Here is an 18,890-nt window from a genome sequence, read left to right as displayed (position 1 = left end):
CGCGTGTGGACCCTGCATAGGGGAACGTGAAGGCTGTTGGGTGAAGTCTGGAGAAAGATCACGGACAAGCTGGCTCTCACGGGCAGCATGAATCGCCAGACCACGGGACCTGCATTCCACACTCTGAGCCAGAGCCTGGCGTGGACGACATCAATGTACGGTTAAAGCTGGTGAATTACAGATTATGAGGGAACTTCGTTGGTGATATTAGGCCCATCAACAAGCATGATCAGTGGCCACCTGAGGGCACTATATTTATTTCGGCCACAAGAGGGTCCGTGGCCGGCCCCCGCCCTGCTCCGCAGCCCCGGAGCCTCTCAACAGCCAGCAATGCAGCGTGGTCGTTTCTGTCCCCTGCATCCCCAGCTCCTCGGCTCCGCCTGCCGCCAGTGGGACTTGCCCCGTCAAGTCTCCATCACCCCTCGGGCAGGCAGGAGCAAGTCAAACTGGGGAGTTTCTCAAGGGCACAAGAAAGCGAAGAATGTGAACCCCAGAAGACAAAGTACAAAATAGATTTTTTTTTAAAGAAAGAAATGAAGAGTATCATTTTCACAAGTAGATAAAGACAAAACAATATGACACACCCTGTTAAGCTATCAAATTGGCAAAAAAACATTTATAAATAAAAATACTCACTGAAGACACAGGCGCAGAGGCACCCTCACTCGTAAATGGAGACACTGACACACACACTTGTGGAAAGCAACTCAGCAGTGGCTTCCAACAGAAGCTAGGAGGCCACGCGGCCTGGGAGCACGTGAATTTACTTCTAGAAATCCATCCCTAACGGACGGTTCTAAGGTATCACCAGAGATCCAGTTACAAGGATGCTTGTGACAGCTTAAATGTCCAGCAAACAGGTGAGAGAGTAAATAGACGGCTCTGTATCCACGCTGGCTTACTTTTCAGCCACGAAAAGTCAAGCTTTTAGGAAAATACTGAACAAGATTTAAATGTTAATATAATGTTAACTGAAAGTCAAATACAAAACTCATATGTAATGAGTCAGTTTTACAGACTTTATGAATGAGACACAAGTACACACATGAAAATTCTAAGCACTGAGCACTATGTGGTATTTTTATAGATGCTTTTATGTTTCTCTATAGTTTCTAGTTTCTGTAAAACAAAGATCATAATCAGAAAAGAACAATACTCTTACTTATATTTACGAATTCATTCAACGAGTATTTACCAGGCACCTACTCCCTGCCAGGCCCCGGGTGACACAGTGGGTATATGAGAGTGAACAAACACACGCTCTCCCTACTCTTATTAATGGGATGAAAAAAGCAAAGCTGGCTTTCACAATATTGTAAAACAAAACAAAAAGGCAAAACAGCTAATATGAAGTAGGGGGCTTAAGTGTCCTCAATGAGAACCCAAAAAGAAGGATCAGAAAATGTGACCCACAGAAGCTCGAAGGTTGAGTCCAGTCCGGGGGAGGAAGGAAATTTGACCCCAAGTCTTGGAGAAAGTCAATGAGAAACTTTATGTCAAGCACACAGGGGTCCTTGACTTTAAAATGAGGATTCTGGCAGGACGCCGCAGGAAGAAGGGGTAGGTGGTCTTCCCAGCCAGAGGGCACAGGGGGCCAGGGCTGGAGGAAAAGCAGCCGCACCAGGCTGGGCCAGCAACTGGGGAGCGAGGAGAGACGGTGGGCGGGCAGGAGCAGACCCCGGCGTGAGAAAGTCTGCACAGCCCTGGGGAGCAGAAGAAAAGCAGCCACGCCCGGCTGGGGCAGCACTGGGGAGCGGGCAGAGATGGCGGGCGGGCAGGAGCAGACCCCGGCGTGAGAAAGTCTGCACAGCACGGGGAGCGGGAGGTGTCACACGGCTGCGGGGCAGGACACCAGAGCGCCCTGGAGGACATGCAGCAGGGTTCCAGCTCTGGAGGACATGCAGCGGGGTTCCAGCCCTGGAGGCGCCGAGTTCCTTCAGCTCGGCGTCTGTACAGTGGGCACAACGCCACCCATCATGAAGGCTGCTAACCGGCCACGTGCTGGGAGGGCAGCCGCCACCCGTCAGAGGGGGCGCAGGGCAGCTCGTGTCAGCAAGAGCGTCCCAAGGGACTGTGCGATCCTTCCACGCCACGTGAGGATCAGGACCTCAGCCATGCTGAGCGTGGAGGCTGGGAGCGGGGCGGACCGGTGACCGGGGGGAAGAACAGACGGACACGTGACAGGCCTGAAGGACAGAGGGACGGATGCGAGCCTGGACAGACAGAGGCCGGCGTGGGGCAGGGCAGCGCAGCAGCACAGGGACACCCCTCAGTAGGCGGCCCCCCAGAACAACGCACAACCTGCAGAGCGGACCTGCCCTCCGAGCCTCAGGGCCGCCTTTCCTGCCCCTCCTCCCAGGGGAAGAGGCCCCACGGCCCCCTTGCCTCCTGCCTCTGCCTCCTGCCTCCGCCTCCTGTTTCCCCGTGCGTCCCTCTCCCTCCGGCACCATCGCTGAAGTTACCTTGGTTACCAGCTCCTGACTGATGGGGCCAGGAGCCTCTCGGATTTGAAGGTCCATCTCGGCAAGGAGCATCTGGCCCTGGCCAATCTGCTCACACAGGGCATCGTAGTCCTCGGCCAGGCCCAGCATGTGACGGCCGCTCTTGCTGGCCCAGAGGTGGTGGCTGGGGACCAGGGAGGACACGTAGGAGGCACTGACAACGGAGCTGCCGCTGTCGCAGGAGAGGGTGTCCACATCATTTCCGGAGAGTGGAGGCATCTCTGAAGCTGCACAACGAGAGGGGAGACGTGAGATCTCCCAGGAGCAGCACCTGCCTTCGATGGGCTGTGTGCAAGGACATGAAGCCAGCCGGGAGGCAAGAGCCCTCAGGTCCAAATGCCAGCTGACACCACCCAGAGAGGACAGACAGAGGCTGGGATCCAGGATGCCAGTGTGTGCACCACCTAATGAGTAAGCTCTGGGATTAGTCACCTCATTTCAACCCAACCAGCACTCATCAGAGCCCTGCAATGCAGAAGAGCCTGGTCTACACAGAGGAACCGAGGCCAGGCCTGCGCCTCAGGGGTCTGAGTCTGATCGGAGAACAGACGCCACGCGGAAGGGGTAGGAGCCCGACATCAGAGAGCCGGATCTCGGAGGACAGGACAGTCAAGCCTATGCGCAGAAAGGGGGACCAGAGACAGCTTCCTGGAAGAAGCAACGACTGCGCTGGGGTGCAAGGGTAACAAGAATGATGCTTCACAGAGGAAAAAGCCTGCCGCTTTCCACCTTTGCATCAACAGAAGCACAGGTGGATGATTCTGACAGGGGCCATCAGGAGAGACATTTCCCAGAGCCATTTGCATTCAGGAGGAGTCTTGAAGCGGCAGGATTTTCACTAGCAGAGAAGCGGGCAAGATTGGTCTGGCAAAGGCAGGAGCCAGGAGGCACAGTCCCCGTGAGAGGAAAGCGCAGGCCCGCCTGCAGGATGGTGACCCATCTGTGTGCCACCGGGTGGGCAAAGGGGTGTGGCTGGGCAGGCCTGCCGAGGCTGGGTGCTGCAGGCCCTCGAAAGCCACGCTAAGGTGGTCGCTCTAATCCAGGGCAACAGGGACCCCAGCCAATGATGTCACTAAGGCTGGTAACACCTAGGAACACAGGAACCAGCTTGGAGGATGAGATCACCAGCTAGAAATGCTGAGAACACGAAACCCTAAATCCTGCCAAATACTCTTCTGAGTTGGAACCAGGGACCCCCTTGCCCTCAACTGAACAAGTCCCACCGAGAAACCCAAAGATGCCACAGTCACCCAGACTTTAGCTCTGTACCTGATCTTGGGGGCGTTGCTGGGGTGGGATCAAACAGATCACACGAATCGTCAGTTGCCACGGGACACTTGTCACCATCTGCACGAGGCAAAATACGGGAAGCAGGCCATCAAGTTCTCGTTTCATTCTCATCAGCATTTGAGAGAAAGAACTGCAGGAAAATATAGTCAAGTTCTGGACACGAGCACTATCGTTCATTCACGTCCTCACTGGGCCTCTCTCCCGCCAGGCCTTGCGGGACACATAGTGAGCAGGCCTGGCCCCCTCCCCGGAAGGACCCTCTTTGTCCAGACAAGTAAGCAGACCACGTCCCCCGAGGAGTCAGGGCTAAGGGGCGGTGGGAGCCCAGGTCGGGGGGTGACCCGAGGAGGCAGAAATGCTGGGGTCCTTTAGACACCTCAGGGGGCGTGAAGCAGGGGCTTCAGGAGGAACGGCTGGCGGCCTGAGTCTGGAGGCGGCCGTGGTACCCACACAGGATGAAAGCGTCACCCCAAGTAGGACCTGGGAGGGGATGCACTGGAACAAGGGAAGTGGGCAAAACCAGTCAGATGCTGGAAAAGATGCCAAGCCGCGTTCTACGGGGCACCTCCAAGCTCCCAGGAGCTCAGGGACAGCGTGGCTTCTAGTTCAGGTTTCCTGGGAGAGGAGGCCAAGGGACTGAGATGGGAAGGGATCTGCCTGGCATGACCTGGAGCATCAGGGATGGAGTGAGCACTGTGTCCCCGCCTCGCGGGGTCCCGTTCAGCTCATTCCCACCCAGGCATCTCCTGAGAGTGTGCTTTGATATCAGGGGGCCAGGGAGCCCCGGGGGTCTGCTCCAGGGAGCTGGCCCAAGAGGGATCACTTCCTACAACAACAGCAGCCTTTAGAGCAGAACTTTCAGACAGTGGCTCTTCGCTACCATCCTGGAAAGTCTTTTGCAAAGGAGGAAACGCTGCTGCCTACAGTATAATTCTCATCTTCACTGGGGGAGGTGGGAGAATGCTCCCACATGTCTCTGTGGAGGGCACCCCAGGGCTGACCCTGGACAAATCTCCAAAGCAGGCAAAGGCTGTTCAACGACCTCACTTCACCTGCCCCAGAGTCCATCCTGGGCACCCCAAGCCCCAGGCTGGCCTCCCTGGTTCAGTCTCCCTCGCTTACACCAACAGTCTCCTTGGTCCCATCTCCACAAAGTTCTAGAAGGGCCAGGACAGACCTCTACTTAAGGGCCTCTGGCCAGGCCGCTGCTGATACATCACCCATGCAGACAGCGGCGGCAGGGGCGCCCCCAGCCCTGCGAGGCCCCCCTTGCAGGATCGTATCCTCAGAACACCACTCAACAGAACAATCGTGCTAATGCTGATGTTCACTAAAGCGCCGACTCAGAGACCACGCTAACCATCACCAGTGCAATGGTTTGGTGACTGACAATCCTCTGAAAACAGTTAGTTAGGAAGCCCGTGTGAAGGAAGGGGTAACACTGGTGACGTAATATTGGGCAAAAACAAAGAAAGCCACAAAAACGGATCTGAACCTTATGAATTCACGCCTATACCCGATCACCAGATGAAGCAACGCAAAGCACAGAGCACAAAAACTAACGTTTTATAACATGAAGGACCTTTTCCTTTTTTCTTTTCCACATTGTCACAGCACCTTTTTGGTTCAAATTTTAAAACCCTTCCCAAGGAGGAACCCATGAGTCAGCCACTGCAAGTTCCAAGGCTGGGTGACTGGGTGGTCTCTGAGAGATTGTAACTTTCTAAATTAAAGGCAAGAGGTGTAAGTCCCAATCCAAGTAGAGTGTAAGTATAAACTTACTCCCCGTCCCCGATGCACATACCCACCCTGCGGGCATGAGCACGGTGACCCCAGACCCCCGAGGCCCTCCAGGCGGCACTTCAGAGACAGTGGACTTGGAGCTGGGCATGATTTCTAGCTCCAGCTCTGCCACCGACTTGCGGCGGTAACTCTGGAAAAGTCTCTTGCCCTCTCTGAGTTTTGGTTCCTTCATAAAGAGAGCAAGGAGGCTGGCCTGGCTGACTGCTTTGAGCCTGAGCCCTTGCCGGTGTCTTCCGGACCTATGTGGGAGGGGACAGAGGGTCCAGGAGCCCAGTTTATCCTCTCCCTGCCCCCTCTACAGCCTCTGCAAGGCCAGACAAAAAACCGGCAAGAAAACGCCAAACAGAACCAGCGTCCAAAACTGCAAGGAAGCTTTTCAGATCCTGAGACACTGACAGCTGGAGGAAGAGGCGTAGAACCTCTTTTAAAGGTGGTAAAAGGGACTAAAATGGATTTCCAGCAGCGGGTGATGTGGACAGGACTAAGTGGGGGGCGGGAGGCAGCAAGGTGGCTGGAAGCCACGACTCGGCTGCCCTGAGAATCCACAGGCCCCAGGCAGGGACGACGGCATTTTGCCAAAGGTGACAGCTTCCTGGCGGTCAGGCCCAGGCTCCCGGGGTCTGGCAAGTCTGCGGCGGTGGGCGGACACCCCTGTGGGGCGAGGGTGGGACTCAGAAGCTCACGTGTCCCGCACAGACGCGCAGGGCTGTGTCTCAGATGGTGGGGGGAGGCAGGACAGTACCTGGCTCGTCCAGCGGCAGGGGCCGCTCGGGGGCGGACAGGGTCTGCAGAGCCAAAGCGAGAGCGGCTTCCCGGGCCTTCTGCCCGTCCTGCACCAGCCGCTCCTCCACCCAGCTCTGCAGCGTCATGTTGGTCTCGATGCTTTTCTCCAGCAACGCCTGCAGAGCCTGGACCTCGGCCAGGAGGCCATGCAGGTGGCCCAGGAGGTCCCGACCCCTCCAGCCTTCTCCTGACGCCTCCACACCGGCCTCTGCGAACATGAGCAAAGGGAAACCTCAACACCGTCCATTGCCAAAGGTCAGCCGTGAGCGGACGGTGCTTGCCACCTGCCGCCACCACCACCTTCCTCCCCTGCCCAAGGACTGGGAACAGTTGAAAATAACAACTCGACTTTAAAAACAAAAATATCGGCAGACTTAATTGCTGCTATTCCACAGGCTAAGTAAGAGCTGGAAATTAATCTTCGCTTCTGGCCATTAAGGCCTAGCAAATTGCACACCAAACCCCGAAATTATGTCTAGTAGTAATAAAATCTATTTGGGCTGGAATTATAGAATGAAAGGGGATGATTTTCAGAGCTGCAGTGTATTAAAAAGGCACAACAGCAGGAATAAGAAGAGCAACTTGAGGAGAAAATGAAAGCTAAGAGGTGACCCTTTTCTAGATAAACTTTCAATAGGGAGAAACCATCTGGAAAATTAGTTGAAAAGGAAACAACAACAACAACAAAACCCCCCACCACACCTCAAAATTGATTCTAAAACATCAGAGTTTACAGTCAAGTCACTCTGATCCGGTATCTCTCTAGGACAGAGCGCGGACCAGCAACCATCTCCAGAGCAATGCTCAGTGCACAGCAGGTGCTCCATGATTATCCGCTGAATGAATGGGCCAAAAAAAAAAAAAAAAATACACTCGCAGGAAAATTGTTATTTCTCAAGTGTCTACTACGTGCCAGGTACTGTGCTAGGACGTTTAATAAATGATCGCATCTAATTTTCATGACTGCATAGAACCGAGATTAGCAGACGTGTGTTGCAGCAGAAGGAAGAGGCCCAAAGCGGCAAGCTGACTACGGGAGGCACAGCCGGGGATGCGAGGCTGTGAGAACCCAGACCTCAGCCGGCTGGGCTCCCGAGCCTCAGTCCTTCCCTGCTTCCTGCTGCCGCTTCAGAAGGAGGGTGGGCCGGAGAGCCTGCCTCAGAGTCGACTTGCTCCACCAGGGACGCAGGCCTGGGGTTTGAGGACAGAGGGCCAGCCTGCTGTTGGTGGAGAGGAGAGCACGCCCGGCCAGAGTGCCCAGTACCTCGCGGCCTCCGCTGCTCTTGGTCCAGCTTCTCATACACCTTCAGCTCCGCCCGCAGGGCCCTCAGGAGCTTGTCGCTCTGCAAGAGCAGCTGTTGCCTCAATGCCGACTCCTCCTGCAGCCTGCAAAGGCCCCGCCGGCAGGGGGAGGAGAGGTTAGTCTCACACGGCGGGCAGGCAGTCCCACCGTGACCCGGAGAGTGTGGCCGAGACTGTTGGCGTGCTGAGGTGCATCCTGAGGGCCCCTCCGGGCACAGCCCTTGACATCTGAGGTCTTGGGTCATCCTCACAGACACCCCAAGAGGGACGCGCTACGAATGCCCAACTCAGGAATGTGAGGAAGTGAAACACAGAATGGTTATGTCTCACCCAGGGGTGCCCAGCTCAGGAGAGAAGCAGGGCTGTGAAGGCACAGACCATGAGCTTACGGATCACTGCACCGCGCTGGGGAAGCAGGGCAACCTCAGGAACTAAAGGTCAGGGGGAACCAGGAGAGCTGACGGGGCTGCTGAGACCCATGGGACGAGATGGAGACCACAGGGACAGAGGGGCCTGCGGAGGAGCAGTCAGCATGACCGGCTCAGAGTCCGAGTCAGACGCGTGTCAACCCTGTGTGCAGAATTGCCCGTGGCTTCCCGGTCACTCAGCATGAAAGCCAAGGTCCTCCCAGGCCCCAGGGCCCTCTTCCATCCCAACCCCTCCTCCAGCAGGGCCCCCTGCTCTGCCCTGCACAGGCCAAGGACACCCCGCCCTGGGCCCTCATCCTTTCCAAAGAGAAGGATCTTCCAGAGGCTCCACAGGGTGTACGCGCTCACTGCCTCCAGTGGCTGCTCAACAGCACCTTTGCAGAGGCCGGCTTTGATGCTCCCGGGATGAAACAGAGCCACCTGGCCCCCAGGCCCTGTCCCCTGACTCAGATGACTTCCTGCTCTCATTTCATTCCCACCTGCCATGCCGTGTGTCGTGTGCTTACTGCACCCGTCCCCGGGCAGAGGACCCTGGCCCCACCTGCTCAGCGCCCTGCGGCCGTGGCATGCCTCCTGAAGCAGCCGCTGGTTCTCACTCTCCTTCCCGTCTACCTCTCTCTGCAGCCGCTCCTTCTCCGCCTGCACAGTGGCCAGCTCCCTCTGGAGCACCTCCAGGCTGGCAGCCTTCCTGGAGAGGGCCTCGCGCAGCTTCTCGTTCTCCTTCTGTTTATCTGCACGCACAGAGAAGCGCCGCTGAGAGGAGACACCGTTTGTTTTTCCCAACCTCATTACGCAAATACAGCACTTTAGCCGGAGCACGCCAAGAATACAAAGGAGAGAAGGAGATTTCATCTGGCATTTGTGATTGTGGTATTCCAATTATCTCATGCATTTTGGGCAGATAAATCTGTCAACATCAAGGCTGCAGGTTAAACGTCACTGGGATGAGATGAGCCCGTTTAATTTTCTATTAAATAATGGGCTGTGCCAACCTAGTTACTGTGCCTTCACAGAGCAAAAACTGGGCAGACGTTGGAGACAGAGGCAAGAAACGGGGCTCAAGACTCTGGCGATGGGTGCTGGGCAAGTCTGAGAGGCCCGCTGGGAGGCCAGCGGGCTGTGCAGACGGCCCTTCAGCCACCACCGCCAGGCCCGGAGGCCAGCGCTCCCAAGGGACAAGCAGCACCGGGGCTCAGGGATACACGGCCCCCACAAGGCCTGGAGACGAGGGGCGTGCTCGGGTGCAGCTCCTCCGCTTACTGACCGCAGCAGCTTCAGCCAGACTCTACTTCTCTGCGCCTCAGTTTCCTCATGTGCGTGGCCAGGAGTAGTAACTGAGCTACAGGTACAGGCTCCATTCAGGGCCTCACAGCACACTGATGGCTGCCAGTGCGCCGGCGGCTGCGGGCTTTGCCAGTGCTGCCAATGGCTGACGTCACCACAGAGCTCACTGTTACCCTGAGATCTTCCTGTGTACCATTCCTGCTTACTCTTCAGAGTAGGCCTCCATGGAGGCACTTGGCTTACTCTCTATTTTTCAGACAGGATGTTAAGGATCAGAGAGACTAAGGCTTTGCCGAGGTCACATAGCCAGTAACTGACAGAGCCAGGATTCAGATCCAGCTTTTCTGATTCCACTCTTAACCATGACTTGATCATCTCTGAGCAAGCTTTCTCCTCTCCCCGCAGGCTGCAACCACACTGAGCTTCCTACAACTCTGGACCAGTCCAGACTCCGCCCCCACCTCTAACCCCTGGGCCTCCGTCCACCCTCTTCTTTCTATTTAAAATGCCCCGGCTATTCTGAACCTTAGCTGTTGTTTAAGTTGTTAAGTCTCGTCTGACTCTTTGAAACCTCACGGACTGCAGCCTGCAAGGCTCCTCTGTCCCTGTGATTTCCCAAGCAAGAATTACTGGAGTGGGTTGCCATTTCCTTCTCCAGGGAAGCTTCCTGACCCAGGGATTGAACCAGCGTCTCCTGCATTGGCAAACAGATTCTTTACCACTAAGCCACCCGGGAAGCCCTCTAAACCTCAGGCACCTCTGCTAATCCCTACTAATATCCCAGACTCAGCTCTTGAAGGCCAGCTCCTCCTGGGTCAGGATGCCTTCCCCAGGGTCCCGCTCTCCCTGAGGATTTATGATGGCTGATCCTCACCTTGGTCTGACACAGTCGCCTGGCTCTCTCTCCCGTCAGACCGTGAGCTCCCCTGCAGAAAGGGATCAGGTCCCACTCAACTCTGAATCAGAACCTACACGGGCTGCGATACAGAAGAGGCACCAGGAGGTGTTTGCCGAATGAATGAATGATCTGCGGAAGCCCCAGTTTCATCTCTTAAGTCAGTATCTCTAGTGAAAATGGGATAAGCTGGCCTGAGTTCTGGTTCTACCACCTCTGGCCCTGTGACCGCAGGCCAGTCAATTCCCCAGCCTCAGGTGCTCACCTGTAGGGCAGGACTAATAATCACGTCATTCCGGAAGCATTTTATGCATTGTCAGAAAATACAAGTGAAACCTCTTTGAGGGCTAAGCTCCACACAGAAGGAATGGAAAGAAGAGAAACACTGTCCTTTTCCCTGGTGGCTCAGTAAAGAATCTGCCTGCAATGCAGGAGACCTGGGTTTGATCCCTGGGTCAGGAAGATCCCCTGGAGAGGGAAATGGCAACCCACTCCAGCATTCTTGCCTGGAGAATCCCAGGGACAGGAGCCTGGCGGGCTAACTGTCCATGGGGTCACAAGAGCTGGACACGACTTAGTGACTAAACCTCCACAAAAGAAATCCTGGAAAAGCTTTCCTGGTAGTAGAAAGTCTCTGAAATTTGGGGAGTAACATATTTCCAGCCCTCTCTCTTCCGCTGTGAACTGAGTGAGAGGCGGCTGCACAGAGGGGAGGGTGACAAGTGAAGAAACATTTACTCAGCCCCACGGAGGCAACCCGCTGTAGGCTCTTACAGCTTAGCTGTCACAACAGCCCGATGAAGAGCTCCTATTTTACAGCTAACGATACTGAGGTTCAGAGAGGCTGAGTGACCGGCCCGAAGGCACAGAGCCACAGGACTTGAACGCAGGTTGGTCCAACTCCAGCATCCGCACCCTTCCCACATCACAGGGGCCTGTGGGCTCCCGGCTGTACCTCTAGTTTTTACCTCTGGATCCTTTAGCGAGCATCGTATTGAGGGCCTGGTTCTGCTTCCTCAGGAAACGTACTTCTGATGTCAGAGAATTGTGGACCTCTGGACCATAACCCAAAACGTTTGAAGAACCTATAAAAACACACAGAAGTCACAATTTATGGATGGTCTTCAGGCCCAAGTGCATGGAACTTTCTAGAAAACAGTTTTAAATGATGAGGAAACACAACACATCATGAAAAGTACTCCTGTGAACTACGTAAGACGCTACCAGAGCCCACAGGGAAAGGAGAGTGAGTTTGAAAGAGGAGACGGAGGGGACTCCCCGCATCTTACCTGCCCTCGGGCAGGACAGAGGAGGAGCCGGGCAGGAGGCGGGTGGTGATCTCAGCCTCCATGACTTCTCTCCTGAGGGCCGAGCCCTCTGGGGACCTCTCCACCGAGGCTCCAGTCCACACCTCACCTTTCCCACCCTCCCTCCTGTTTCCTGCCTGTGTGGATGGTCTCACCACTACCCCAACCCGAGCTGAAAACCTGGGAGCCGGCCCAAAGGCGTCTTCTTCCACTCCACAGTCAGGCCACACACCCTGGCCCGCTCTGTTCTGCCCTGTGGTTCAGCCGTATTTTGGCCCTATGGCCTCAGCCAACAAAATGATCGTCCTAAACGCAGCCCGTTCGTGGTTTCCTCTTTATTTTTTTCTGCTCAAAACCATTTGATGGCACCACCACCGTGAAAGATAATCACACAACCAAACACAAGGTCCAAACGTCAAGTCTCTATTATTAGCTCGAACCTCACAGCCCACCCCACTCCTTCTCACACTAGACCCTCAGCCCAACCGAGCCACCCTGTGCTCCAAACACACCGCATGGTTAAACACATGCTTTACTGGACGACGTATCCCCTTTGTCCAGAGAGCCTGCCACCTTGCTCAACTGTTGAAATCACACTCGTCCTTCAACTCATAGCTCAAGCTCACTGCCCCAGCGTGCAGACTGAAAACACCAGGTTCTAAAGACTGGGTCTGAGGTCCCTCACGCACTCTGATCAGTTCCCTCATCCCTAGACACCTGCCCGGGCTCGAGTCTGTCTCCTGAAATCCTAGCCCTTCCTCTGGCCGGACAGCTCCCCGACGCTCTGCGTCAGTACTCCCTGCGCACTGAACCGCCCACGCCCGCACCACGTGTACGGCTCCTGTCCATGGCCACACGCCTGCAGGGCACCTGCCGAGCAAGGTGCTTTCTGCACGTGGCAGACAGATGCCTCCCTTGCCGTCCTTACTGATGGAGTCGACCACACCGCAGAGCCCGAGGGCCAGACACCTGCTCTCCCAGCCTCCGGGGCGGCTAGAGCACAGTCCTGTGCCACTTCTGGTCGATGAGGTTTGACAGGAAGCCTGCTGGGAACTTCTGGGAAAGATTTTCCGCCCGGATGAAGAGAGAAGGAGGGGAGGAGCAAGCCCCACCTGCTCCATTCCCTCCTCTGGACTCTGTCCCGAGAGGAGGGGAGGCGGCAGCCCCACAAGTATTAACCCCACGCTCTGCTCCCAGTCAATCAGCAGTAAGACCCGCTTACAACTGCCTGCCCTGGATTGCCTGCTCTATAAGAAAACAAATATCCCCGTTGTTTGCACCAGCTTCTTACTCCTGTTCTGTTACCTGCAGCTGAAAACACCCTGATACACAACTGATTACCTGTGTGGTAACCCCCTCCAGTATTCTTACTTGGGAAACCCCATGGACAGAGGAGCCTAGAGGGCTACAGTCCGCGGGGTCACAGAAGAGTCTGACCCAACTTAGCGAATAAACAGCAGCAACGCAGCACTCAGACTCCCCGGGAGGAGGGCTCGGCCCTGCGTCTCCAGCAGCCAGAGCTCACTCGCTCTGCTACACAAGCACTGCCTCTTCCTCACGGGAATGATTCCCTAGTTACAGCGTCATCTTTTCTCACTGACATCCCTCTCTCCCCACCATCTTCCTCCACGCTCCCCTGTAAACTCTGGTGTCCTCTTAGAGACACTTGGGTTTGAACTTCGGCTCTGGCTTCTTAATAGCTGCACGATCTCAGGCAAGTCACCTAACTTCCCTACCCCTCTATGAACTCAATAAAAATGATCGATGCTAATATTACTCACTATTACCATGTTAACACACAACTGATGACCAGCTGGAGCCAAAAGAGGACCAAAGAACGACCTGGATGAGCAGCTAAGCTTCTCCAGAAGTCTTCCATGACCACGGCTAAGGCGGTCACTTTTCAAAGAGGTAATGGGGCCAAGGAACAGTTTCTGACAAAGCCTGAGCTGGCGGGGTCCACTTCTGATGCTAAGAGACCCGTCTTTCTTCTGAGCATCATCACTGGAAGCTTGTGTAACTGGCGACAAGCCGGAAGACCTAACACCGAGGGTGACAGGTTTAGCGATACCCCACCTCCACACTGCAAGGAGCTGTGCCTCTCTCAGACCTGCTCCCAGGACAACCGTCTCACAGCAGGGGAGGCCGAAACACTATTATTTCCTTGTCTTTTCAGGGACTGTGGCAACACGGCGAGAGCAGCATGTCTCTCCGCCAGCATAAATACTTCATGAATGTCTTTCTGTAAACCTTCCCATCAGAGCGAATTACTCTCCAGAGCAATTGCCCGCTCCATTGTAGCTGGTGGCCATTTGAGCCCCCCAAATAATTCTACGATTGGATTTGCCTGGGAAAATGTAAAACAGACAGAATCCAATTCGGGCATTACCACGAGTAACTGCGGTGGGCCCAGGCGTGCGTCTCTTTCCTGTGTGTGATGTGACTAATAACTCAGATTAATCAATTTCCCTGGAGTGAGATGGGGAGGAGGGGAGGATGCAGGATTGCGGGGAGAGGGGCAGTCGGGAGAGAGAGGGGCAGCGGGGGGAGAGAGAGAGATTGGAAGCAGTCTCTCTGCCTTGCACACCGCCACACACACAGCACTTTGAAAAGATGTCCTTCCAGGCTGATGGTTATGCCGGACTAGAGAGCGGACTTGGGGACCAGAGATGCGGGCGCTGCCACGGACTCCATCCTTCCAGAACCCACTTTTCTCCTCACTATCAACGGCAATGAGACTCCATCTTTCCAGAACCCACTTTTCTCCTATCAATGGCAATGAGACTCCATCTTTCCAGAACCCGCTTTTCTCATCACTATCGATGGCAATAAGACTCCATCTTTCCAGAACCCACTTTTCTCCTATCGATGGCAATGAGGCTCCATCTTTCCAGAACCCACTTTTCTCATCACCATCAATGGCAATAAGACTCCATCTTTCCAGAACCCACTTTTCTCATCACTATCAATGGCAATGAGACTCCATCTTTCCAGAACCCACTTTTCTCATCACTATCAATGGCAATGAGACTCCATCTTTCCAGAACCCACTTTTCTCATCACTATCAATGGCAATGAGACTCCATCTTTCCAGAACCCACTTTTCTCATCACTATCAATGGCAATGAGACTCCATCTTTCCAGAACCCACTTTTCTCATCACTATCAATGGCAATGAGACTCCATCTTTCCAGAACCCACTTTTCTCATCACTATCAATGGCAATGAGACTCCATCTTTCCAGAACCCACTTTTCTCATCACTATCAATGGCAATGAGACTCCATCTTTCCAGAACCCGCTTTTCTCATCACCATCAATGGCAATGAGACTCCATCCTTCCAGAACCCACTTTTCTCATCACTATCAATGGCAATGACACGAGGGGTCCTCACCCACCGCAGAGCTTTGTAATGTTACACTGATCATGTTATACAGAATAAAACAGTAAAATAAAACTGATGGTAATGAAGAAAACCACCATCTATTGAGTGAGGTGCTGAGCAAGGCCCTATTTATAGCGTCTCATTTAATCTCACAATGACCCCGTTTTATAAGATAATGAAGATGGGGAAGGAGGGGAGAAATGCCCAAAGTCACAATGCTAATAGAAGAGGCGGGTCCCAGTCCAGGCCAGGCCAGCTTGCAGACAAAGCTGTGCCCAAAGCTGCTCTCAAGACACATTCTTCCCAGGGTAAGAACACTCCCTTTGGAGCAAAAAAGGAAAGATCCCAAAACCGAGTATTCAGTGGTAAGACGAACACAACAGTGATATAAAGTATTCCGCTTTTCAGGTAGGTGATGAGGAGAATAAGAACACACGTCTGTACTTGCGCTAACACTCTAAGGGTGGAGAGAAAACTAACAAAGGTGGGAGGAGAGAAGGCAGAGCAGGACTGATGGTACAGGACGGGGATATTAATGTTTGAACCACATGAATGTCCTACCTATGGGAGAAACAGGCATTTTTAAAGTTTATCATGGAAGAATATTCCATGCAGGGCTAATTGTGGTTATGGAGGAATGCCCTCATGACTGGCATGTGGGAGTTATCAGATTGCTAAAGTGCTCATGCTTTTAGAATCTGTTATTGACAAAAGACAAAACTCTGCTGTGTTATTTTAACATATCTATCTTATCTCACTGCGGGGGGTGGTGTGTTTCCCCAATGGCTCAGTGGTAAAGAATCTGCCTGTCAATGCAGGAGACGCGGGTTCGATCTCTGGGTCAGGAAGATCTCCTGGAGCAGGAAATGGCAACTCACTCCAATATTCTTGCCTGGGAAATCCCATGGACAGAATAGTCTGGTGGGCTACAGGCGATGGGGGTCACAAGAGAGACACGACTGACTAAACAACAACAAAATCTGTCTCACTATAGCTTCTGGAATCAAATGAGGAGCCACTCGCGGTTCAGGACTCTGGAAGATAGCAGACCCCCCAGCGACCGAGAAATAAACACGTATCAGGCACGCGCTTTGTGCCAGGGCTTCGGGGCACTCCACTGGTGTTAGCGCCCGTAATTCTCATCACCACCAGAATAAACTGGGAATTTTATTACCAGTTTAATAAACTGGTAATAAACTGTTACCCCCACTTAACAGATAAATCACTGCTAACTGAGAGTCAGCAAGGTTAAGTAAGCAGTGAAGTCAGGATCTGAGCTGAAATCTCTCTGGCCACAAGTTCAAGGCTCTTCCCGATACACAGCATGCTTATCCAGGCAGAAGCGTCACAAAGGAACCCCTCACGGCCCTGTGGGAACGTTCACCTTACCTTGGTCACATTCAGTCCCTTGTCGTTCCAGCTGTTTCCGTAGCTTCTCATTTGTTTTAATAGATTCCTCTAAACGTTTTCTCAAACTTCGAATTTCTTGTATATGTTCCATCAGTAAGTCTACAGGAAGGAGGGTATTTTTAATTTAAAGTCTGAAGCCCCCAACAAACTGAATAATTTATGAACTATGCAGTGATCCTGAAATTCTAAGAAATACTGGCTGTGTTAAGAGAGCCCTCCCCGGGCATGGGCGTGCTGAGCTGTTGCCCACAGCCTGTCTGTGATGACTCTCTGCAGCGCTCCATGAAGAAGATACTTTACATCACATGGAAAAATTACACTTCATACAATTTTAATGCTAACACTAATACAGCCTTTTATTCTTCTAAATATCAAATATTAATTTAAAATCTTCCTTTCAGTGAAACTAAAAGATTGCTTTCAAGTTTGCCTGAATTGCTAAAGAGTTGATTAAGCCACTTTCATAACAAATTCAGATATTTTTGAGACTAATTCTTTGAAAGGACTATGTTAACCATTTATCACTTATTAATTTAAGACTTAAAAACAAGGCAAAACAGTAACCCCAACACTAGTGAGAATGGTTAAGAAGAGCTCTCTCAAGAAGTATATCCTGTTAGTGTGGGTATAAATGTATATGACTCTGGGGACCATTTTATTAATAATCATTAGCGAGGTTCTTTACAATATCTTTTACCAAATAATTCTATTTTCAGCAATCTATTTAAAGAGACCACCAGAGATGCTGATAATCATTTACCAGAATGTATAGAAATGTTCATCTTAGCACTTTTTATAATAGTCAGAATTGAAAATAACTCAAATTATTAAATTAACGGCATTATATCCATTATGATACAGTACTACACAGCCATTAAAATTATATTTTGAAGACCATAAAATATGATGGGAAAATATAAATACAAAATGGGTTATTCGGCATAATCACAACTCTGTTTAAAAACCTGCAGACAGGAAAGATATATATATATGCAAAAGAAGGAAATACATCTAAATATTAACAGAGGTTGCCTTTAGGTGGTAGATCTTAGGCTTCTCAAAACTTTTATATCTTAATATAATATTTGACAATATATAAAAATTTAAATTTTCTGAATTTTCTAAAACGAGAATGCATTATTTTCTCAGCCTCTGCCACGTCTCACTTTAAGAAAGAATGAAGGAAGCAAAGTTCCAGTCCAAAGGTAGGTCTCTAGAATTAGTGTTTACAGCATAATCACATTAAGTATACAAAGGCAAAACTAACGCCTTTAATTCATCAATTAGGACATACTCAGCATGTCTTGATAACATTTGCTTTAAAACATTATACTAATGTTACGACCCAGTTTTAATTCCTCCAAAATGACTTTCATTTACAAGTAGCACAATGTCACAGATCTTTTCCTAATTAAATAGTAATTTTGCCATGAATTTGAATGTTTATGGGAGGACTTAGTTCCCAGATCCTCAGCTATCTCCTATTAATGCCAGAAGTGTGGCAAGTCATTTGGCGGACTGAGGACTCTGCCTGCAGTACACTGGGGTGTCATGGCACCACGCCTCCGCCTCTGCCTTGTGCCCCCAAATCTCTCAGCAGCCGTCAGGTCCGAGTGAGTCAGGAACTTAGCTTCCTTGCTGGTTTATCCACGCCACACACTGCCAGCTTCTGGGGCAAAAACGCTCAGCAACGATCGGTAGAACACATCTGAGTCTGGCTGGAAGCTGCAATCATCCCTTCAGCTTAAGGACACATTCCCAGTCGAATTGGACACCACTCGTTAATTATGCAGCCTTAACTGGGCAGAAGGAAACACTATACTTGTCTTAACAACACTGGAGAAAATTATCTGTCCCTCTTACAATAATACCCTTCTGACAAATGCTGATTCTTTAAAACCCATTCTGCAAGAAGCAAGCACCAAAACAACAGTATACACATCTTCTGCCAAGTAGTTCTAATTTATAGAATCTAGGTCAAGAAAGTGTCCCGAAATAAGGGGAAAGCTTCATGTTCAAAGACATTCCCCGCAGCACTTTTCACAATTGTGAAATTTTAGAAAATGACTTAAATGTTCAGCAACAGGGAAACAAAAGGAAAACGGCAGCTCAGCCGTTCAGCAGACGACTGCAAAGCCACCGGAAACGGCGCTGTGTAACCTGCTGGAAACCTTACGATACACGCCGAGCAAAGCCACCGGAAACGGCGCTGTGTAACCTGCTGGAAACCTTATGATACAACGCCGAGCAAAGCCACCGGAAACGGCGCTGTGTAACCTGCTGGAAACCTTACGATACAACGCCGAGCAAAGCCACCGAAAACGATGCTATGTAACCTGTTGGAAACCTTACGATACAACGCCGAGCAAAGCCACCGAAAACGGTGCTGTGTAACCTGTTGGAAACCTTATGATACAACACCGAGCAAAGCCACCGAAAACGGTGCTGTGTAACCTGTTGGAAACCTTACGATACAACGCCGAGCAAAGCCACCGGAAACGG

At 52.0% G+C, this 18,890-nt stretch overlaps 1 protein-coding gene across 1 annotated transcript in view; it reads right to left on the bottom strand.

The window, feature by feature from the left end:
* The window catches only part of CDK5RAP2 (CDK5 regulatory subunit associated protein 2), a 183,302-nt gene that overhangs the window by 13,408 nt on the left and 151,004 nt on the right, over positions 1-18,890 (bottom strand). The window contains exons 28-34 of the mRNA XM_010848429.1: positions 16,368-16,487; positions 11,255-11,371; positions 8,649-8,838; positions 7,642-7,763; positions 6,337-6,585; positions 3,771-3,848; positions 2,463-2,728 (exon numbers count right to left, since the gene is read on the bottom strand). Coding sequence (XP_010846731.1) covers positions 2,463-2,728; positions 3,771-3,848; positions 6,337-6,585; positions 7,642-7,763; positions 8,649-8,838; positions 11,255-11,371; positions 16,368-16,487 — 1,142 coding nt within the window. The remainder of the gene's footprint in view (positions 1-2,462; positions 2,729-3,770; positions 3,849-6,336; positions 6,586-7,641; positions 7,764-8,648; positions 8,839-11,254; positions 11,372-16,367; positions 16,488-18,890) is intronic.

The sequence above is a fragment of the Bison bison genome, unplaced genomic scaffold (assembly GCF_000754665.1).
Source record: "Bison bison bison isolate TAMUID 2011002044 unplaced genomic scaffold, Bison_UMD1.0 scf7180017864266, whole genome shotgun sequence".
NCBI classification, from domain to species: domain Eukaryota; kingdom Metazoa; phylum Chordata; class Mammalia; order Artiodactyla; family Bovidae; genus Bison; species Bison bison.
This window is presented reverse-complemented; position numbering and strand designations above follow the sequence as displayed.